Raw genomic sequence first — 22,095 nt, 5'->3', positions numbered from 1 at the left:
TAAGCTGGTGGACCGCAGACTCTGAAGTGTGTGTCTACGAGAGCTTAACCTTACAGACAATGCAGAGTTCTTATATAGTAGATCAAAAAATGTTTAGTCATGGCTGGTTCCACCCCTCCCATGCAGATCGGGGGGCATCATAATTCACCTCGGGTTCATCTTGTGGTTATCTGCACCTGGTGTTGTTTAATCCCCAATCGGGCTTAGATTCCCAGATGCTAGGATGATTAGGAACAATAAGGGTTTTGTTCTACTCCTCCAGGCTATCTCTATCTCGGTTATACCGACCACATCTTGTCTATGGAATGCAGTCTGAAGGTAAATGGTGAATTCACCAATTTGTAAGTCGCTCTGGATAAGAGCGTCGGCTAAATGACTTAAATGTAATGTAAATGTAATGTAAATCAATCAATTGTCAGCTCAAGCTCCAGAGGCCCAACTCTGTCCCACAGACACAGATGAGAGAGTACTCATCATAGCTATTCGATGCATACACAGTATTATAATATCATCTTGTAAATTTTCCATCACAGTCTTACGGATGCAAGAAGAGCTCAGATTATTTTTTCTTTTTTTATAATGTGGATTCTCAAATAGGCAACACTTCAAAATACATCTCTTACAGACAAAATAGAAGTATGCCTTAATGAAGGAATATAGCCAGTAAACGTAAGCACTTACAATCACTGTCGCTTTGCTTTAGAAACAACATCCTATAATAGAACCCTATACAGAAATATTTTTTAAAAGTAGGAACATGAGGACATCGCCACTGTTGGAACTGCATTAGAAATCAGGGTGTCAGGTCATGTCTTTGTGACAAGGACACCTAGAACTTGTGAATTTTAAACATAAATTAACAAAAACGCATAAGGCATCCGTGTCCTTGGGCTTGTTAGCGTGAAGCTGTCATTACTTGAAGAATTTACGGTTCATCTTCAGTAAAGGCTGGTTTTCAAAGTTTCTGGAATCCAGCCTTGCTCTCCTGGGGCTGAAAACAAGTCCTGCAATGCTGAACAGCCTTTCACAGGCAGCTGAGGCAGGTGAGGGTGTGAGACAGCTTACAGATGTTGTCTTACCCATTCTGATGGTGGCGTCATCCTTTTTCCACGTTCCTTTTTTTTTGGAGAAGGAATGCAGCTGCGATAAAGCTCAGATTCGTGAAACATGTGGCTGAAGCGCTTCTTCAGTCCCAGTTGTAGCACATCCACCAGAGGCTTACAGGACCTCAGGGACTAAGTCAAGTTTTGTGATCAGCAGGTTGATAGTTGGAAGTAGCCACCCCATCTGGACATTGGTTTCAGCCTGCAGGATGTTGAGGGCCTTTGCGACTGGGCTCCATGGTGGCAGCATACTATGTGAGGAAGGCGAGTTCAGCTGGATTGAACCTGTGAAAAAAAATAGAATAATAATAACGTTGTGTTTCCTAACCCTATATACTGTGCCTTGCGAAAGTATTCGGCCCCCTTGAACTTTGCCACATTTTGCCACATTTCAGGCTTCAAACATAAAGATATAAAAGTGTGTTTTTTTGTGAAGAATCAACAACAAGTGGGACACAATCATGAAGTGGAACGACATTTATTGGATATTTCAAACTTTTTTAACAAATCAATAACTGAAAAAATGGGCGTGCAAAATTATTCAGCCCCTTTACTTTCAGTGCAGCAAACTCTCTCCAGAAGTTCAGTGAGGATCTCTGAATGATCCAATGTTGACCTAAATGACTAATGATGATAAATACAATCCACCTGTGTGTAATCAAGTCTCCGTATAAATGCACCTGCACTGTGATAGTCTCAAAAGCGCTGAGAGCATCATGAAGAACAAGGAACACACCAGGCAGGTCCGAGATACTGTTGTGAAGAAGTTTAAAGCCGGATTTGGATACAAAAAGATTTCCCAAGCTTTAAACATCCCAAGGAGCACTGTGCAAGCGATAATATTGAAATGGAAGGAGTATCAGACCACTGCAAATCTACCACAACCTGGCCGTCCCTCTAAACTTTCAGCTCATACAAGGAGAAGACTGATCAGAGATGCAGCCAAGAGGCCCATGGTCACTCTGGATGAACTGCAGAGATCTACAGCTGAGGTGGGAGACTCTGTCCATAAGACAACAATCAGTCGTATATTGCACAAATCTGGCCTTTATGGAAGAGTGGCAAGAAGAAAGCCATTTCTTAAAGATATCCATAAAAAGTGTCGTTTAAAGTTTGCCACAAGCCACCTGGGAGACACACCAAACATGTGGAAGAAGGTGCTCTGGTCAGATGAAACCAAAATTGAACTTTTTGGCAACAATGCAAAACGTTATGTTTGGCGTAAAAGCAACACAGCTCATCACCCTGAACACACCATACCCACTGTCAAACATGGTGGTGGCAGCATCATGGTTTGGGCCTGCTTTTCTTCAGCAGGGACAGGGAAGATGGTTAAAATTGATGGGAAGATGGATGGAGCCAAATACAGGACCAATCTGGAAGAAAACCTGATGGAGTCTGCAAAAGACCTGAGACTGGGACGGAGATTTGTCTTCCAACAAGACAATGATCCAAAACATAAAGCAAAATCTACAATGGAATGGTTCAAAAATAAACATATCCAGGTGTTAGAATGGCCAAGTCAAAGTCCAGACCTGAATCCAATCGAGAATCTGTGGAAAGAACTGAAAACTGCTGTTCACAAATGCTCTCCATCTAACCTCACTGAGCTCGAGCTGTTTTGCAAGGAGGAATGGGAAAAAAATTCAGTCTCTCGATGTGCAAAACTGATAGAGACATACCCCAAGAGACTTACAGCTGTAATCGCAGCAAAAGGTGGCGCTACAAAGTATTAACTTAATGTGGCTGAATAATTTTGCACGCCCAATTTTTCAGTTTTTGATTTGTTAAAAAAGTTTGAAATAACCAATAAATGTCGTTCCACTTCATGATTGTGTCGCACTTGTTGATTCTTCACAAAAAAATACAGTTTTATATCTTTATGTTTGAAGCCTGAAATGTGGCAAAAGGTCGCAAAGTTCAAGGGGGGCGAATACTTTCGCAAGGCACTGTAAAGGGGACCACTAACCATTTCACCTGATTCAACTACAGTAATCAATGGCTGGATGAGTAGTTGACTTAATGGATCAATGATAGTGTATGGCTACAACATGTCCCCAAGCAAAGGGTCAGAAAACACTGCAACCGATTTAGACAACATTCAAGACCTTAAATGATGACAAAATAATACATCATCCTTACTAACATTGGAACCTCGAAGTCTGTGCAGAGAACTCTGACGACCGCCTCTCCTTTGACTTTGACGATCCTCAGGAGTTCCACCTTGTAGCATTCGGGCGCATCAGCTTGTACTCAAATCCATCATCTTCATTCAGGATCGTTGCCACATCAACAAACTCCACTCCTTCACTCTCCTATTGTTCCTCTTAACCATCTTCCCGCCTTGGCTGATCTGCTGCACCACCCGCTGCTTCCACTGTCTCGTTGTTTTCATCTTGTTTTCATCTTCTCCAAAAAGAGCTTTCAAGAAGTTGGAACCTTTGTCTGTTGTTGTTCTCACAATCTTAACTCGGAATTCAAAATCAGAATGGATGTCATTTAGGGTGCCTGTCAACACATTAATAAATCCTCTTTGGGCTGACAGCCTGTTAACTGGATGATATTACAACAGCCAGTGAAAGTGCAGGGTGCAAAATTCAAAACATCAAAAATCTCATAATTAAAATTCCTCAAATATACATGTATCTCATACCATTTTCAAGGTAATCTTGTTGTTAATCCCACCACAGTGTCCGATTTCAAATATGCTTTACAGCAAAAGCACCACAAACGATTGTTAGGTCACCAACAAACGACAATAAACACAGCCATTTTTTCCAGCCAAAGATAGCTGTCACAAAAAGCACAAATCACCAACCTTTGATGATCTTCATCAGATGACACTCATAGGACTTCATAAAGTTCATATTTATCCAAATATGAGTTTACATTGGCACGTTACATTCACTAGTTCCAAAAACATCCAGTGATTTTGCATAGCCACATCATTAAACATAAATACTCATCATAAATGTAGATGATAATACAAGTTATATACATGGAATTATAGATATACCTCTCCTTAATGCAACCGCTGTGTCTGATTTCAAAAAAACGTTACGGAATAAGCAAACCATGCAATAATCTGAGACGGCGTTCAGAAAAATAGTCACAATAGCCGCCATGTTGGCGTCAACATAAACAAGAAATTACATGATAAATACTCATACAATCATAATACTCCCTTACTTTGATGATCTTCATCAGAAAGCACTCCAGGAATCCTAGGTCCACAATTTATGTTTGTTTTGTTCGATAATGTCCGTTATTTATGGCCAAATACCTCCTTTTGTTAGCGCGTTTGGTATACATATCTACATGCTCATTCTGGTAAGCGTTACGTTGGACAAAAACGTATTATTATATTACAGGTCGAAGAAACATTTCAAACTAAGCACAGAATCAATCATTAGGATGTTTTTAACATATAGCTTCAGTAAAGTTCCAACCGGAGTATTCCTTTGTGTCTTCATGAGCAATGGAATGCAAGTGGATACCATGAGGAATGCGCGTGATCAGAAAATGGCTGACTGCCAGTCACCTGATACATTCTGCTTTCATTCAGTCCCACAACACAGTAGAAGTCTCATTCAAATGTCTATAGACAGTTGACATCTAGTGGAAGCCCTAGGAAGTGCAAAAGCATTAATATCTCAAGGGGATTTCAATGGGAACTGTGGTGAATACATTCCAAGCTCAGAATTCCCACTTCCTGTTTTGATTTCTCCTCAGGATTTTGCCTGCCATATGAGTTCTGTTATACTCACATACATCATTCAAACAGTTTTAGAAACTTTAGAGTTTTCTATCCAATACTAATAATAATATGCATATATTGGCAACTGAGACTGAGGAGCGGGCCGTTTACATTGGGCAACTTATTCATCCAAGCTACTCAATACTGCCCCCCAGTCATAAGAAGTTAAAGATGTGCGACCCTCTAAACCGTTTACAGGCCAGGGTTGCAGAGCATCTGTTGAGACTGTCAGGGTCTATCCAGTGGGCTGTAACACCAATGAAGCTCCATCTTCTTGCCAGATCAGCAGTCGGTGGTGGTGGCGATGTAGTCAACTCCTCTCATGGTCTCAGTCACTGCCTTCTTCATTTCCTTGGAGGCTTCATTAATCCTGGAGCACAGTGGGACCTTAATAAGAGTTAGGCGGCAGATCCTGGACAAACTCTCTGAACGGTTCTTGTTCAATAGTGAATTGTTGGAGCCCTTGGACCACATACTTGACCACAGCTTTGTCAATGGATTTTTGAGACACTGTCTTCAGTAATGTGCTCTGCTTGATGGTGGAGGGAGTCTCAGCGGCACGTTTTCTCTTCAGAGTGTTTGCTGTAAGTACTCAATATTTCTTAAGAAGGTGTACATTCTTTTTCTGAAATAATAAAAAGCGGAAAAGTGAAAGACAGTTACTTAGCTAGATAACTACCATCACCAAATACTTAAGGTATAGGATCCTAATTTTAAAATTCTAAACAACATTAGTTAAGTGAGAGTTTGTGACCAACATTTAATATTACAATGAGGAAAAAACGATGTTAATTGATCTTGCTAGTAGGTTACGTCAATAACTCAAGTCTACAGTAATTAGCTAGGTAAGAACAACTTTATCAACTAACACAAGGAATAGATAACCAGGTGTTTAGAGAAAAGGTATTTGGCTAGACTAAAGTTAGCTGATTAAAATGTGTCCAGATTCAGAAACTACTAGTTAGCTAGCTTGTCAACAAGCTAGTTAGCCCATGTCAGTTTAGTTAGATTGCGTTATCTAACAAAGCTTCTGAATCTGGGTACATTTTAGCCAGCTAAAGTAGGTAGCTACTAGCTCATGAACTATTTAGGTATAGGATTAGCTATCAACTAATACTGCTTCCTGCATTAGCAAATGTGGGCTAGCTAGGTTAGCTAATGTTAGCTAGCATGCTAATTAGAATGCTAATGTTATTCTAGCGAGCTAGCAAGCTAACAGTAGGCTTAACGTTACCTCAATGTGTGTTTTTATGTAAGACGGCGAGTTCTCGAACACTAGTATTTCCTGAACTTTCGGTAAACATAACAGACATTTCATCCGGCAAATAACATTTATTTTAGATACGGCCAAGGGTGGTCGTCCTCATCAGGAGGTGGTGGTAGAGAGATGTCAGACATGCTTGTGCAATTTCGGACACGCTTGGGCAAAGTGCTGCTGAGTGGATGAATGTTTTGCAAGTGATAGGCTCCTGGTGGGGTTGGGGGGTTTACACTTTAGGACCCTTGGATTTGCCCAAACTGATGAAGATTGGATCAACTCTGCATGTCGTCGACCTACTGCCTTGCAAAACAAGTCCACCCATGAGTGTGTCGACTCGCCAATGTTGCTTGATTCTTCTTTCCAACATGATTTGTTGTTTTCTTCCAGCTTCAGATTGATTTGATTTTGTTGCGAGTAAAGAAGGTGTCAGGGGAATGTCAGGGGAAATGTATGGGAGGAAATGTATATTTTTTTTATTTTTCATGTAATGAAGTCAAAGTCAAAGTCAACAGAAATATAAATACTAAAGTACAGATACCCCCCCAAAAAATACTTCAGTATTTGTACTTTGGTACTTTACACCACTGCCCATGGACCCGGAGCCCGTGGCTTACGCTCAGTGAGGGAAAAATACCCAATCGTCGTACTTGAGTACAAGTAAAGATACCTTAATAGAAAATGACTCAAGTAAAAGTGAGTCACCCAGTAAAATACTACTTAAGTAAAAGTCTAAAAGTATTTGGTTTGAAATATACAAAACTATTAAAAGTAAATGAAAGTGCCCCCCCCCAACAAAAAAAGTTAATGTATTAGCCATTTCAAATGTCTTATTTTAACCAGACAGCACCATTTTTAAAAAAAAAATTATTTATTGACGGATCGCCACAATCTAACACTCAGACATAATTTACAAACTAAGCATTTGTGTTTAGCGAGTCCACCAGATCAGAGGCAGTAGGGACGAGCAAGGATGCTCTCTTGATAAGTGTGTGAATCGGACCATTTTTTTCTCTCAAAATGGGTGTCAGGGAAAATGTATGGAGTAAAAAAGTACATTATTTTCATTAGTGGAGTGAAGTTGGAAAAAAATATAAATAGTAAAGTACAATACAACTACCCCCCCAAAAAACGACTTAAGTAGTACTTTACATTGTTTTTACTGAAGTACTTTACAGTGTATTTACTGAAGTACTTTACACCAATGCTTTACACTCATCCGTCCACAACACCCACGCAAAACCCAGCCTACTTGAATGTAATAGCGCTCACATTTGTCCCTAGTGGTGGCATCTCCCGACCTCCTGGGGACCTGGCTGGAAATTGAATTTCAAAGTTGATTTAGAGCAACCTGGCTGCTAATCCAACCTCTATTTATCTTTCTCTCTGTCACCCTCTCTCAATTAAATGATATCCAAAGTGCTTTATTGGCTTGGGAAACATATATACTCAGCCACACCGTCTAGTACCGGTTCCTCTGGAATGGAAATGTTGCTCAATTGGTATCAAGGGACCTAACGTGTTCCAGGAAAACATTCCCCACTACATTCCACCACCGCCACCAGGCAGGATGGGGCCATGGACTCACGCTGTTTACACCAAATCCTGACTCTGCCATCAGCACGACACAACAGGAACATGATCCATTGGACCAGGTGATGTTTTTCTACTCCTCAATTGTCCAGTGTTGGGAATCGCCTGCCCACTGGAGCCACTTCTTGTTGTTTTTAGCTGATTGGAGCAGAACCCCGTGTGGTCGTCTGCTGCAATTGTCCATCCGTGACTAAGACCGACCATTCTGCACACCATTGTTGTACTGCGCCGTTATTTGACTGTTTGTGGCCCGCCTGTTAGCTTGCTATTCCCCTTCGACACCTCTCATCAACAAGCTGTTTTCGCCCACAGGACTGCCGCTGACTGGATGCTTTTTTTTCTTCTTCACCATTCTCGGTAAACCCTAAATATTATGGTGCATGAAAATCCCAGGAGACCGGCCGTTTCGGAGATACTGGAACTGGCGAGCCTGGCACCGACCATCATACCATGGTCAAAGTTGCTTAGGTCACTCGTTTTGCCCGTTCTAACATTCAATTGAATAGTAACTGAATGCCTTGATGCCCGTCTCTATGCTTTATATAGCAAGCCACGGTCACATGACTCACTGTCTATAGGAGCGAACCATTTTTGTGAACGGGGGTGGTGTACCTAATAAACTGTGTATGTTTACATTGCCAATGCAACTGAAATAGACAATAAACAAAAGTAAAATAACCAATCAGAAATTAACAGTAAACATTACACACAAAAGTTTCTAAAGAATAGAGACATCTCAAATGTTATATATTTGTTTTATGTACAGTGTTGTAACAATAAGCAAATAGTTGAAGAATGAAAGGGAAAATACATAAACAAATAGGTTGTTTGTTCTTCACTGGTTGCCCTTTTCTTCTGGCAACAGGTCACAAATCTTTCTGCTGTGATGGCACACTGTGGTATTTCACCTAATTGGTATGGAAGTTTGTCAAAATGTGATTTATTTCCTAATTATTTGTGTGTCTGTGAGAAACATGTCTCTCTAATATGGTCATACATTTGGCAGGCAGTTAGGAAGTGCAGCTCGGTTTCCACCTCATTTTGTGGGCAGTGGGCACATAGCCTGTCTTCCCTCGAGAGCAAGTTCTGCCTATAGCGACCTCTCTCAATAGCAAGGCTATGGTCACTGAGTTTGTACATAGTCAAAGCTTTTCTTAATTTTGGGTCAGTCACAGTGGTCAAGAATTTGGCCAATATGTACTGTCTGTTTAGAGCCAAATAGCATTCCAGTTTTCTCTGTTTAAAAATTGTGTCCGGACGTTCTCTTTTTGTTTTCTCATGATTTGGCTGGTTCTAATTGTTTTGCTGTCCTGGGGTTCTGTGGGGTCTGTTTGTGTTTGTGAACAGAGCCCCAGGACCAGCTGGCTGAGGGGGACTCTTCTCCAGGTTCACCTCTCTGTAGGCCATGACTTTGTTATGGAAGGTATGAGAATTGCTTCCTTTTAGGTAGTTCTGCTCTGCTTGCATTATTTGGTGGATAATGTTGTACACAGAGTATGTTTTTGCTCAATTCTGCATGCAGAGTTGGTGTTTGTTTTGGTTGGTGAGTGGACCCCAGACCTCACAACCATAAAGGGAAAGGGTTCTAGAACTGATTAAAGTATTTTTAGCCAGATCCTAATTGGGATGTTGAATTGTATGTTCCTTTTGATTGCGTAGAAGGCCCTTCTTGCCTTGTCTCTCAAATCATTTACAGCTTTGTGGAATTTACCTGTGGTGCTGATGTGCTCTAAGGCAGCGGTGTCTAGATGGAATTTGTAGTGCTTGTTCCGGCAGCTGGAACACCATTATTTTTGTATGACTGAGATTCACTGTCAATGCCCAGGTCTGACAGAATCTGTGCAGACGATCTAGGTGCTGTAGGCCCTCCTTAGTTGGCGTCAGAAGCACCAGATCATCAGCGAACAGTAGACATTTGACTTCAGATTCTAGTAGGGTGAGGCTGGGTGCTGCAGACTGTTCTAGAGCCCTTGTCAACTCATTGACATTCGGAAAGCTGTCTGACCACTTCCCTTTTTCCACATTTTGTTACATTAGAGGTGTCACGCCCTGGTCGAAGTATATTGTGTTTGTCTTCTTTTATTTGGTCAGGCCAGGGTGTGACATGGGTTTATTGTGGTGTGTTTTGTCTTGGGGTTTTGTTAGGTATTGGGTCCGTGGTTTAGTGGGGGTATCTAGCATAGTCTATGGCTGTCTGGAGTGGTTCTCAATCAGAAGCAGGTGTTTATCGTTGTCTCTGATTGGGAACCATATTTAGGCAGCCATATTCTTTGAGTGTTTTGTGGGTGATTGTTCCTGTCTCTGTGTTTATATTCATCAGATAGGCTGTATAGGTTTTCACACATTTATTGTTTTGTTTAGTTATTTCATGTCGAGTTCATTTTATTAAAGAACATGAATAACCACCACGCTGCATTTTGGTCCGCTTCTCTTCCACCAGACGAAAGTCGTTACAGAATCACCCACCACAACAGGACCAAGCGGCGTGACAACAGGCAACAGCAACAGCGGCGCAATGAGGAATGGACATGGGAGGATGTTTTGGATGGCAAGGGTTGCTACACATGGGAGGAAATACTGGCTGGAAGAGATCGCCTCCCATGGGAACAGGTGGAGGCGCTTAGGAGAGCAGAGGCAGCCGGAGAGAGGAGCCGGCTTTATGAGGGAACACGGTTGGCAAGGAAGCCCGGGAGTCAGCCCCAAAAATTTCTTGGGGGGGCTCACAGGGAGTAGGGCGACGCTAGGTAGGAGACCTACGCCAACTTCCTGTGGTTACCGGGGGGCTAGAGAGACTGGGCAGGCACCGTGTTATGCTGTGGTGCGCACGGTGTGGGTGCATAGCCCGGTGCGGTATATTCCCAGCTCCGCGTATCGGCCGGGCTAGATTGAGCGTCGAGCCAAATGCCATGAAGCCGGCTCTACGCATCTGGTCCCCAGTGCGTCTCCTTGGGCCGGCTTCAATGGCACCAGCCTTGTGCACTGTGTCCCCGGTTCGCCTACATAGCCCAGTGCGGGCTATTCCACCTCGCCGCACTGGCAGAGCGACCGGGAGTTTTCAACTGGGTAAGGTTGGGCAGGCTCGGTGCTCAAGAGCTCCAGTGCGCCTGCACGGTCCGGTCTACCCAGTACCACCTCCACGCACCAGCCCTCCGGTGGCAGCTCCCGCACCAGGCATCCTGTGCGTGTCCTCGGCCCAGTACCACCAGTGCCAGCACCACGCATCAGGCCTACAGTGCGCCTCGCCTCTCCAGCGCTGCCGGAGCCTTCCTCCTCTCCTGCGCTGCCGGAGTCTCCCGCCTGTTCAGCGCTGCCAGAGCCTTCCTCCTCTACAGCGCTGCTGGAGTCTCCTGCCTGTTCAGCGCAGCCAGAGCTGCCAGCCTGCATGGAGCAGCCAGAGCTGTCATTCTGCATGGAGCAGCCAGTGCTGCCAGTCTGCATGGAACAGCCAGAGCTGTCAGTCTGCATGGAGCAGCCAGAGCTGCCAGTCTGCATGGAGCAGCCAGAGCTGTCAGTCTGCATGGAGCAGCCAGAGCTGCCAGTCTGCATGGAGCAGCCAGAGCTGTCAGTCGGTAAGGAACTGCCAGTCTGCAAGGAGCTGCCAGTCTGCAAGGAGCTGCCAGTCTGCAAGGAGCCGCCAGAGCTATCAGTCTGCAAGAAGCCGCCAGAGCTGTCAGTCTGCATGTAGCAGCCAGAGCCGCCAGTCAGCATGGAGCAGCCAGAGCCGCCAGTCAGCATGGAGCAGCCAGATCCGTCAGTCTGCCAGGATCCGCCAGTCAGCCAGACTCTTCCAGATCTGCCAGTCAGCCAGACTCTTCCAGATCTGCCAGTCAGCCAGACTCCTCCAGATCTGCCAGTCAGCCAGACTCTTCCAGATTTGCCAGTCAGCCAGACTCTTCCAGATCCGCCAGTCAGCCAGACTCTTCCAGATCCGCCAGTCAACCAGACTCTTCCAGATCCGCCAGTCAGCCAGGATCCGCCAGTCAGCCAGACTCTTCCAGATCTGCCAGTCAGCCAGACTCTTCCAGATCTGCCAGTCAACCAGACTCTTCCAGATCCGCCAGTCAGCCAGACTCTTCCAGATCCGCCAGTCAGGCAGGAATTGCCAGAACCGCCAGCCAGCCAGGATCTGCCGGATCCAACTACCTGCCTAAGCTTCCTCTCAGTGCTGGGCTTCCTCTCAGTGCTGGGCTTCCTCTCAGTGCTGAGCTTCCCCTCAATGCTGAGCTTCCCCTCAGTCCCGAGCTACCCCTCAGTCCCGAGCTGCCTCAGTCCCAAGCTGCCCCTCAGTCCCGAGCTGCCCCTTAGTACCGAGCTGCCCTTCAGTCCCGAGCTGCCCCTCAGTCCAGTGGGGTTCTGGGTGAGGACTACTAGGCCATGGTCGGCGGCGAGGGTGGGCTATCCTAGGACGCGAGGAGGAGGGACTAAGACATTGATAGAGTGGGGTCCACGTCCCGCGCCGGAGCCGCCACCATGGACAGACGCCCACCCGGACCCTCCCCTATTGTTTTGATGTGCGTCCAGGAGTCCGCACCTTAGGGGGGGGTTCTGTCACGCCCTGGTCGAAGTATATTGTGTTTGTCTTCTTTTATTTGGTCAGGCCAGGGTGTGACATGGTTTATTGTGGTGTGTTTTGTATTGGGGTTTTGTTAGGTATTGGGTTTGTGGTTTAGTGGGGGTATCTAGCATAGTCTATGGCTGTCTGGAGTGGTTCTCAATCAGAGGCAGGTGTTTATCGTTGTCTCTGATTGGGAACCATATTTAGGCAGCCATATTCCTTGAGTGTTTCGTGGGTGATTGTTCCTGTCTCTGTGTTTATGTTCACCAGATAGGCTGTATAGGTTTTCACACATTTATTGTTTTGTTTAGTTATTTCATGTCGAGTTCATTTTATTAAAGAACATGAATAACCACCACGCTGCATTTTGGTCCGCTTCTCTTCCACCAGACGAAAGTCGTTACAGAATCACCCACCACAACAGGACCAAGCGGCGTGACAACGGGCAACAGCAACAGCGGCGCAAATTCTAAAATGGATTCAATTGTTTTTTTCCTAGTCAATCTACACACAATACCCCAAAATGACAAAGCAAAAATGTGTGGATATTTTATTAAAAAATAAAAAACAAATACCGTATTTACATAAATATTTAGACCCTTTGCTATAAGACTTTAAGCTCAGGTGCATCCTGTTTCCATTGATCATCCTTGAGATGTTTCTACAACTTGATTGGGGTCCACCTTGTCGTAAATTCATTTGATTGGACATGATTTGGAAAAGCACACACCTGTCTATGTAAGGTCCCACAGTTGACAGTGCATGTCAGAGCAAAATCGGGGGAGAAGGGCCTTGGTCAGGGAGGTCACTCTGACAGAGCTCCAGAGCTCCTCTGTGTAGTTGGCAAACCAGCATTCCACCAATCAGGCCTTTATGGTAGAGTGGCCAGATTGAAGCCACTCCTCAGTAAAAGGCACATGACAGCCTGCTTGGAGTTTGCCAAAAGGAACCTAATGGACTCTGACTATGAGAAACAAGATTCTCTGGTCTGATGAAACCAAGCTTGAACGCTTTGGCCTGAATCCTAAGTGTCACATCTGGAGGAAACCTGGCGCCATCCCTACAGTAAAGCATGGTGGTGGCAGCATCATGCTATATGGATGTTTTTCAGCCCCAGGGACTGGGAGAATAGTCAGGATCACGGCAAAGATGAACAGAGCAAATTACAGAGATCCTTGATGAAAACCTGCTCCAGACTGCTCAGGACCTCAGAATGGGGCAAATGTTCACCTTCCAACAGGACAACGACCCTAAGCACACAGCCAAGACAAGGAGGAGTAGCTTCGGGACAAGTCTCTGAATGTCCTTGAGTGGCCCAGCCAGAGCCCGGACTTGAACCTGATCGAACATCTCTGGAGAGAACTGAAAATAGCTGTGCAGCGACTCTCCCCAGCCAACCTGACAGATCTTGAGAGGATATGCAGAGAATGGGAGAAACTCCCCAAATACAAGTGTGCCAAGCTTGTAGCGTTATTATTTATACATTTGCACTAATTTCTAAAAACCTCTTTTGGCTTTGTAATTTTGGGGGTATTGTGTGTAGATTAATGAGGGGAAAATGATTTGATACATTTTGAATAAGGCTGTAACGTAACAAAATGTGGAAAAAGTAAAGTGGTCTGAATACTTTGGTTGGGGGTCATTGATGGACAGCGATACACAACTGAGACGAGACACTCAGGAACACTCAACACCACTTGGTAAGCGATTGTGTTGTGTCTTTGCATAAAAATGTTTGTAATTGTCCCGCAGAAAAAATAAAGAACAAAAGAATACAAATTAAAAACTACAGAGTTAGGTAAAAATCCAATACAACACAAAGTGAAACCATCTCTGTTTTTAAGTATTGTGGTGGCAGCATCATGTTGTGTTGGCATGTCATCGGCAGAGACTGGCGAGTTTGTTAGGATCAGAAGAAATATGAACTGATTAAAGGCCAGGTAAAAAGTTACGAAAAACCCCACCTCAGTCTTCTGAAAACCTAAACTTTAGCTAAAGGTGTATTTTTCTATGGGACAATTACACAAATGTTAATGCAAAATATACACCAGACTGGCTTTCCAAGAGTTTTTGAGTGTTCCTGAGGGGTCTAGCGTCAGTCCTGACTTAAATTTGCTTGAAAATCAGAGACAAAGTTTGAATATTGCTGTCCATCAACAATTCCCAAACAAATTTAACAGCCTTGAGCAATTTTGACGAAAACAATGGATATAGGTTGCCCTAAGAGTAGTGCAAAGTTGGTAGAATATTATTCCAAATGTTTGCTGTAATGGCTGCCAAATGTGCTTTCACCAAGTATTCATGTGAAAAAGAGGTGTGATGACATCCATAATCAAGACATCTTTGGGTTCTTTTTGTTGTTGTTTTTCCTTAATTTGGAAAATGTATAATCTATAACTCTTTCACTTTGAAAATGTGTAGAAGGTTGTGTAGATCTGTAGGTAAAATTACATTTTAAGGCAGCAAAATGTGAAAAATGTTCAAGGGGGTGTAGAATTTCTGTAGGCACAGTATGTTGAAGAGGGTGGGGCTCAAGCTGCATCCCTGTCTCAACCCATGACCCTGAGGAAAGAAATCTGTGTGTTTTACCAGCACACTTGTTGTTTGTGTACATGGATTTTATAATGTTGTATGAGTTCTGCAAAGCAGGAGAAGACTTTACTTTTGTTTTGGTTTGTTTGTTTGTCAATTAGGGTGCGCAAGGTAAATATGTGGTCTTTTGTACGGTAATTTGGTTAAAACCCAATTTGACATTTGCTCAGGACGTTGTTTTCACTGAGGAAACATAGGAGTTTGCTGTTAATGATAATGCAGAGGATTTTCCCAAGGTTGCTGTTGATATATCCCACAGTAATTATTGGGGTTTAATTTCTCTCCACTTTTGTGGATTGGGGTGATCAGTACTTGGTTCCAAATATTGGGGAATATGCCAGGCCTGAGGATGATGTTAAAGTATAGCCAATTTAAATTTGTGGTCTGTATATTTTATAATTTAATTTAGGATACCATCAACCCCACAGGCCTTTTTGGGTTGGAGGGTTTGTATTTTGTCCTGTAGTTCAATATAATTGGAGAATCCAGTGGGTTCTGCTTGTCTTTAATAGCTGATTCTAAGATTTGTATTTGATCATGTAAATGTTTTTGCTGTTTGTTCTTTGTTATAGATCCAAAAAGATTGGAGAAGTGGTTTATCCAGACATCTCCATTTTGGATAGATAATTTGATTTGATTTGATTTTTGATTTGATATTTATTTGTATCTTTGTTTGTTTAATGTGTTCCAATGTTCCCAGAAGTCGTTAGATTCTATCGATTCTTCAGTTACATTGAGCTGATCTCTGACGTGCTGTTCCTTCTTTTTCCGTAGAGTATTTCTGTATTGTTTTAGTGATTCATCATAGTGAAGGTGTAGACTCGGGTTTACTGGGTTTCTGTTTTTGGTTGGATAGATTGCTCAGTTTCTTTCTTAGGGTTTTGCATTCCTCCTCAAACCATTTGCCAATGTTGTAATACATTTTTTAGGTTGTCTGCTTGAAATGTATTGATTTGTTAAGAAAGCTGAGGTCAAATATACAGTTTAGGCTTTCTACATGCAAGTTTACACCTTCTCTATTGCAGTGAAACCATTATGTCCAGGAAATTGTCTAGAAGGATTGGATTTATTGTTGCCCGATAGTTTCTTAATATTATTCAGTTCCTTTGGCTTTGATGCCTCATGATTGAGTATTGCTTTGTTCAAGTAGACTGTGATGATTTTGCTGTGATCTGAAAGGGGTGTCAGTGGGCTGACCGTGAACACTCTGAGAGACTCTGGGTTGAGGTCAGTGATAAAGCAGTCTACAGTACTACTGCCAAGGGACAAGCTGTAGATGTACCTACCATAGGGGTCCCCTTCAAAGCCTACCATTGACTATGTTCTGACCCTGCATGAGACATAGCTGCAAGAGTTGTGACCCATTTTCTTGTTGGTTGTTTTGTGGTAATTGTGTCCAGGGCGGTATATTTGGAAGTGAATGCTGTCACCTCCAGGTAGGTGCTTGTCCCTATGTGTGCTGAGGGTGTCAGGTTCTTGTCCAGTTCTGACATTTAGGTCGCCATTGTTAGGTTCTAATTCTCAGAGTAAAAAAAGTTTAACGAAGTTTATTCTGTCAAGTTTAACCCAGAATCCAACACCATATACTAGTACATGTCCCTGGGCAGAGACATGATCACCCTTTAGGATAGAGAATATGTCTTCATTAAAGTATGGGGATTCTAGTGGGGGGATATAGGTAGCAAAAAGGAGGACATTTTTCTCTGTTAAGATTATTTCCTTTTTGATTTGTAGCTCTCTTTCTCACCGTCTCTCTCGCAACACAAGACAAAGTACCCAGATACAATCTTGAACTCTTTGAACCCAGGGCAAATATATAGAGTCAGTGAGAATGTATTAGAGTTCTCTCTCTCTCTCTCTCGCTCTCCCCAGGTGCAGACTGTCTGATGGGTGTGTACCTGTTCTTTGTCGGTGTGTTTGACGTGAAGTTCCGAGGGGAGTACAATCGGAACGCTCTCCTGTGGATGGAGAGTGTGGAATGTCGAACCATCGGATTCCTGGCTATGCTCTCCTCAGAGGTGAATTAACACGCGCGTACACACAGACACACCTGTGGATGGAGAGAAAGTCCTCAGAGGTACAATGAGAATAATGAGTATAGTTACTGGTGTCAGATTACAGACATAAATTAAGAATCCCAGAGTGAATTTTTTATTTATTTCTCTGCTCGCATTCTGATTCTTCCAGAACGTCATGTCCTGTCTGCAGGCTAACTCACAATGTCCTGAATATATTTCCTCTCCCAATAAATGTCTGTCTGAGGAAGTGTTCCAAAGGGTAACCTACCCTCAATGTAGTGCACTACTTTAGGGTGCAATGTGGTGTGCCAGTTGGGACGCACAAAACTGGCAGCCCAAGCTGTTTCCCCTGAAGAAGTCTGGAGGATCACGATGTTCTAGTAGTCCCAGTCTGTTTGTGCCATCATGCCAAATCATTGTCACTCATTAGGTCCCGGTCTGTTTGGCAGGGCAATTCCATAGTCGGCAAGAAAGTAGAAACAGAGTGCCAGTCCACTGTTCTACTACAGAGTCCACTGTTCTACTACAGAGTCCACTGTTCTACTACAGAGTCCACTGTTCTACTACAGAGTCCACTGTTCTACTACAGAGTCCACTGTTCTACTACAGAGTCCACAGTTCTACTACATAAATCAGTTGTCTTGACCTCTTGTAATGCTGTATCTGCAGGTATCAGTTCTGTTTCTGATCTGTCTGACAAGGAAGAGAGAGAGAGACACTGAGAGAGAGTGTGTGTTTGTAACTGTAATACTGCATGTTACAGATATCAGTTTTGTTGTTGACCTACTTGACTGTCGAGAGACAGAGACAAAGACAGACAAAGTGTATGTTTGTAACTGTGATGCTGTCTTCCAGGTATCAGTTCTGAACTGCTGACATATCTGACTATGGAGAGACAGAGACAAAGTATATGTTTGTAACTGTAATGCTGTCTTCCAGGTATCCGTTCTGCTGCTGACCTACCTGACTATGGAGAAGTTCCTGGTCATAGTGTTTCCCTTCAGCCACCTGAGACCTGGTAAACTACAGACTGTGGTGAGTCACACTATGCCTGCTTATGACATTACTTGTGCCCTCCTTCAACAGGACAAACTACTTAATCTGCTATATCAGGTTATACTGTATATCTGATCACCAGGTAAACTACACACCGAGTCTGTCAGCTGGTGACTTTATACACAAGCACTGCTGCACCATCTGTGGCCATTATGTTGATCTATCTGTGACTCGTTTCAGGAAACTAGTGATATGTCGAGCATCACTACTTCACAAGACATACATTTCAACGTAAACATAATATTTTTTTTCAAATTGTGTTTTTTGGCAGAAATGCTTTCTGGAACATGTACCTTAAACCTCTCTTGGATATGTGGGACGCTAGCGTCCCACCTGGCCAAAAGCCAGTGAAAATGCAGAGCGCCAAATTCAAATATATTACTATGAAAATCAAACTTTCATTAAATCACACATGCAAGATAGCAAATTAAAGCTACACTTGTTGTGAATCCAGCCAACATGTCATATTTCTAAAAAGCTTTTCGGTGAAAGCAAATTATGCTATTATCTGAGGATAACACCTCCGTAAACAAAGAGAGAACCCATATTTCAACCCTGCAGGCGCGACACAAAACGCAGAAGTAAAAATATCATTCATGCCTTACCTTTGACGAGCATCTTTTGTTGGCACTCCAATATGTCCCATAAACATCACAAATGGTCCTTTTGTTCGATTAATTCCGTCGATATATATCCAAAATGTCCATTTATTTGGCGCGTTTGATCCAGAAAAACACTGGTTCCAACCTGCGCAACGTGACTACAAAATATCTCAAAAGTTACCTGTAAACTTTGCCAAAACATTTCAAACTACTTTTGTAATACAACTTCAGGTATTTTTTTACGTAAATAATCAATAAAATTGAAGACGGGATGATCTGTTCAATACAGGAGAAAAACTAACTTTAGCTAGCTTTGTGGTCACGCGCATCTATCTAACAGTACACTTCAAGTGACCCTCGTTCAAGATAGCTGTACTCCTTCATTACACAAAGGAATAACCTCAGCCAATTTCTAAAGACTGTTGACATCCAGTGGAAGCGATAGGAACTGCAAGAAGGTCCCTTAGAAATCTGGATTCCCAATGAAAACTCATTGAAAAGAGAGTGACCTCAAAAAAAAAGAATCTGAATGGTTTCTCCTCAGGGTTTCGCCTGCTAAATAAGTTCTGTTGTACTCACATATATGATTCAAACCGTTTTAGAAACTTCAGTGTTTTCTATCCAAATCTACTAATAATATGCATATCTTATCTTCTGGAGATGAGTAGCAGGCAGTTGAATCTGGACATGCATTTCATCCGGACGTGAAAATACTGCCCCCTGTCACCAAGAAGTTAATAAGCAACATGTATGCCATCTCAAAATATGAATACAATTGTTCAATTACGAGCCTAGTTGGTTTAGCCATGGAAGAAGACAGAAACCTTCCCGGCAGCCATGATTGGCTGAGATAATGAATGGGCTGGACATGCCGAGAGATTAGTTTGGATTGGTCTACCATGTAGGTCGCTTCTGTCTATTACATGAGCTCCTCGGTATGTGATGGTAATCCTTTCTAACACATTTTTTTTGAAGATATCACAAAGAACTGAAAAAGTGTTGCTAATGCTTTCTACTTAATGGAGTTTTGAAATCAGTGGAATGTCCGGGGGAAGCAGAGTATGATAGCTAAGGAGAGTAATTCTGCCGTTTGATTGCAAATATTCAGAGGGAGTCGAAGAGAGAACACACAGAAGGCTGTTGTATAAAATACCTGTCTCTGGATTACATCTTCAAACTAAGGGAAACCATGGTGACAGAGAGGGAGAAGCGTTCATACATGTATAAGGGTAAGAGAGTCTAGCTAGCTACATTTTCAGATATTATACATTTCTAATTTTGACGGAAAGTAATTTTCATTGCAAGTTAATGCTGTTAGCTAGCTAGCTGGCTCGCTTGCTAAGGTTAAGTATATTATCTGTGTAGGAATATTATTTGTATCTCAGAGCCATTTGCATTGCTAGTTTATGGCCTAATGTTAGCTAGCTAGCGAGTAGCTAAAGCTGCAGGTAGCTAAAGCTAGTCGGTTAGCTTTAGCTACCTGCAGGGTAGAAATATGACTTGGGATTATGGTTAATTGTTTAGATAACTAGCTACATATCTAAACAAAAGACTCCATTATGCAAGTAACCATTTCACTGTACCGTTTACACCTTCTGTATCCTGCGACTTGATATAGTGTGTGTGTTTACCAGAGACGGTAATGTGAAGAACAATATGACCTGCTCCAAAGTCAAAATATATATGAGACAGTGTCCAAGTTTTAATATTCTCCAATGGAATGTCCTGCTTTTATTTTGTTACACTCACATCCTATTTTCTGTAATTAGTTTGCCATTAACTGGTAAATAATGATCTTGTTGTGAGTTTATTTTCCTGTAATAATGAATCAACTTTGCTAAAGTTAAGATGCTGTCAGCTATATGATACAGTCATTATTTGAATTGGCTAGCCAGCTAACTTAACGATCGCTAACTAGCTAGCTAACACGCTAGAAACTAACCAAACCATTGTTTAGAAAGTTGCTTTTAGTTGCCTGTTTTACTAGATTGAGGTTTACTAAATTCATTTTGAAATAAATTGACTTATTGGTGTTAAAATACACCAGTTATGATGTTTTGGACCACCAGGCTGCTGATGTCATGCCGTTTTTGGGTTTATACTTTTTCATAACGACAACAACAAGTTTGATATCGGATGACAATAGAATGTTCATGATGTCACTACGACAACTGTCTACAGACATGTCGATAGACGTAGTATAAACCTTTAGTCATGAAATCTTTGGTTGTTTAGCACATGGCCTCACATGTGAATCCTTAAAGAGATGGGTGGGGATAAGTCTTATGAGGGTGTGAACGATACTGCATGTGGTGTAGACAAAGAAGAGCTCTCCAGTGGGTACTAAAACATTCAAAGGCCATTTTCTCATCAGTGAGGTTACAGTGTACACAAGCCATGAAGAGGTTCCTAGCATAAATAAAATGGTCAGAGCTTGGGTGCTTAAGAGGGTGTAAATGATGCTGAATGGGTGTAGACAAAGAAGAGCTCTCCAGTATCACACTCAAGGGCCATTTTCTCAAAAGTGGGGTTACAAAGTTATCAAGTTTTCAAAGCAGAATTTCGTTCCCATTGTCCCTCAACTGTAATGTGGGATATGGCATTTTCTAGCTCTGAGTCTCTACTTTTATCCAATGTAAAAAAAAATCATTTTCTATTTAACTAGGCAAGTAGGTTAAGAAGAATTTCTTATTTACAAAGACAACCCACTGGGAACAGTGGGTTAACTGCTTTGTTTTGAACAATAGATTTTTACCTTGTCAGTTTGTGGATTTGATCCAGCAACCTTTCAGTTCCTGGCCCAACGCTCTAACCACTAGGCTACCTGCCACCCCTGTTTTGAGCCAGTCGGTCACATTTTATCCCTTCAATTCAAACTCTGGACCTCAAATGCTTATTTTCATTCTTTCCCTTTAATCAGGCACTAATTTAGACCTGGGACACTTTATCAAGTAGAAAAGAAAACCAGCAGTAGTCTGGACCTCTAGGGTAAGATGTGAATACTGTGCTAAGGGGCCTATAGACTGTATGTTGTACCATCTCTACCCACCAGGTGGTGCTAGTGTCTATCTGGGTGCTGGGGTTCATCATCGCTGTGGTTCCCTTGCTGAACGACGATCTGTTTGGGAACTACTATGGTCGTAATGGGGTCTGCTTCCCCCTACACTCTGACAGACAGGAAAAACCCACTGCTAAAGGATACTCTATCGGAATATTCCTTGGTACGGTGTGTGTGTGTGTGTGTGTGTGTGTGTGTGTGTGTGTGTGTGTGTGTGTGTGTGTGTGTGTGTGTGTGTGTGTGTGTGTGTGTGTGTGTGTGTGTGTGTGTGTGTGTGTGTGTGTGTGTGTGACTGCCAGCCTGCATGGATTTCTCTCATGCACATGTGTATCTCTCTCTCTCTCTCTCTCTCTCTCTCTCTCTCTCTCTCTCTCTCTCTATCTCCCTTGCTCTCTCTCTCTCTCTCTCTCTCTCTCTTGCTCTCTCTAAATTGTGCAATTAAAGGGTTTGTATAAAAATATCTAAAATCTCTCTCTATGGGTCTGAACCTGTTAACAGTGTTC

At 42.7% G+C, this 22,095-nt stretch overlaps 1 protein-coding gene across 1 annotated transcript in view; it reads left to right on the top strand.

Moving 5' to 3' along the window:
• Window positions 1–22,095, top strand: part of LOC135544044 (relaxin receptor 2-like) — a 234,767-nt gene that overhangs the window by 183,189 nt on the left and 29,483 nt on the right. The window contains exons 16-18 of the mRNA XM_064971403.1: window positions 16,731–16,876; window positions 17,816–17,911; window positions 21,587–21,755. Of these exons, the coding sequence (XP_064827475.1) occupies window positions 16,731–16,876; window positions 17,816–17,911; window positions 21,587–21,755 (411 nt within the window). The remainder of the gene's footprint in view (window positions 1–16,730; window positions 16,877–17,815; window positions 17,912–21,586; window positions 21,756–22,095) is intronic.

This window comes from Oncorhynchus masou, chromosome 8 (genome assembly GCF_036934945.1).
Source record: "Oncorhynchus masou masou isolate Uvic2021 chromosome 8, UVic_Omas_1.1, whole genome shotgun sequence".
Lineage (NCBI taxonomy): Eukaryota > Metazoa > Chordata > Actinopteri > Salmoniformes > Salmonidae > Oncorhynchus > Oncorhynchus masou.
The sequence above is the reverse complement of the archived record's forward strand: the minus strand, read 5'-3'. Positions and strand labels throughout refer to the sequence as shown.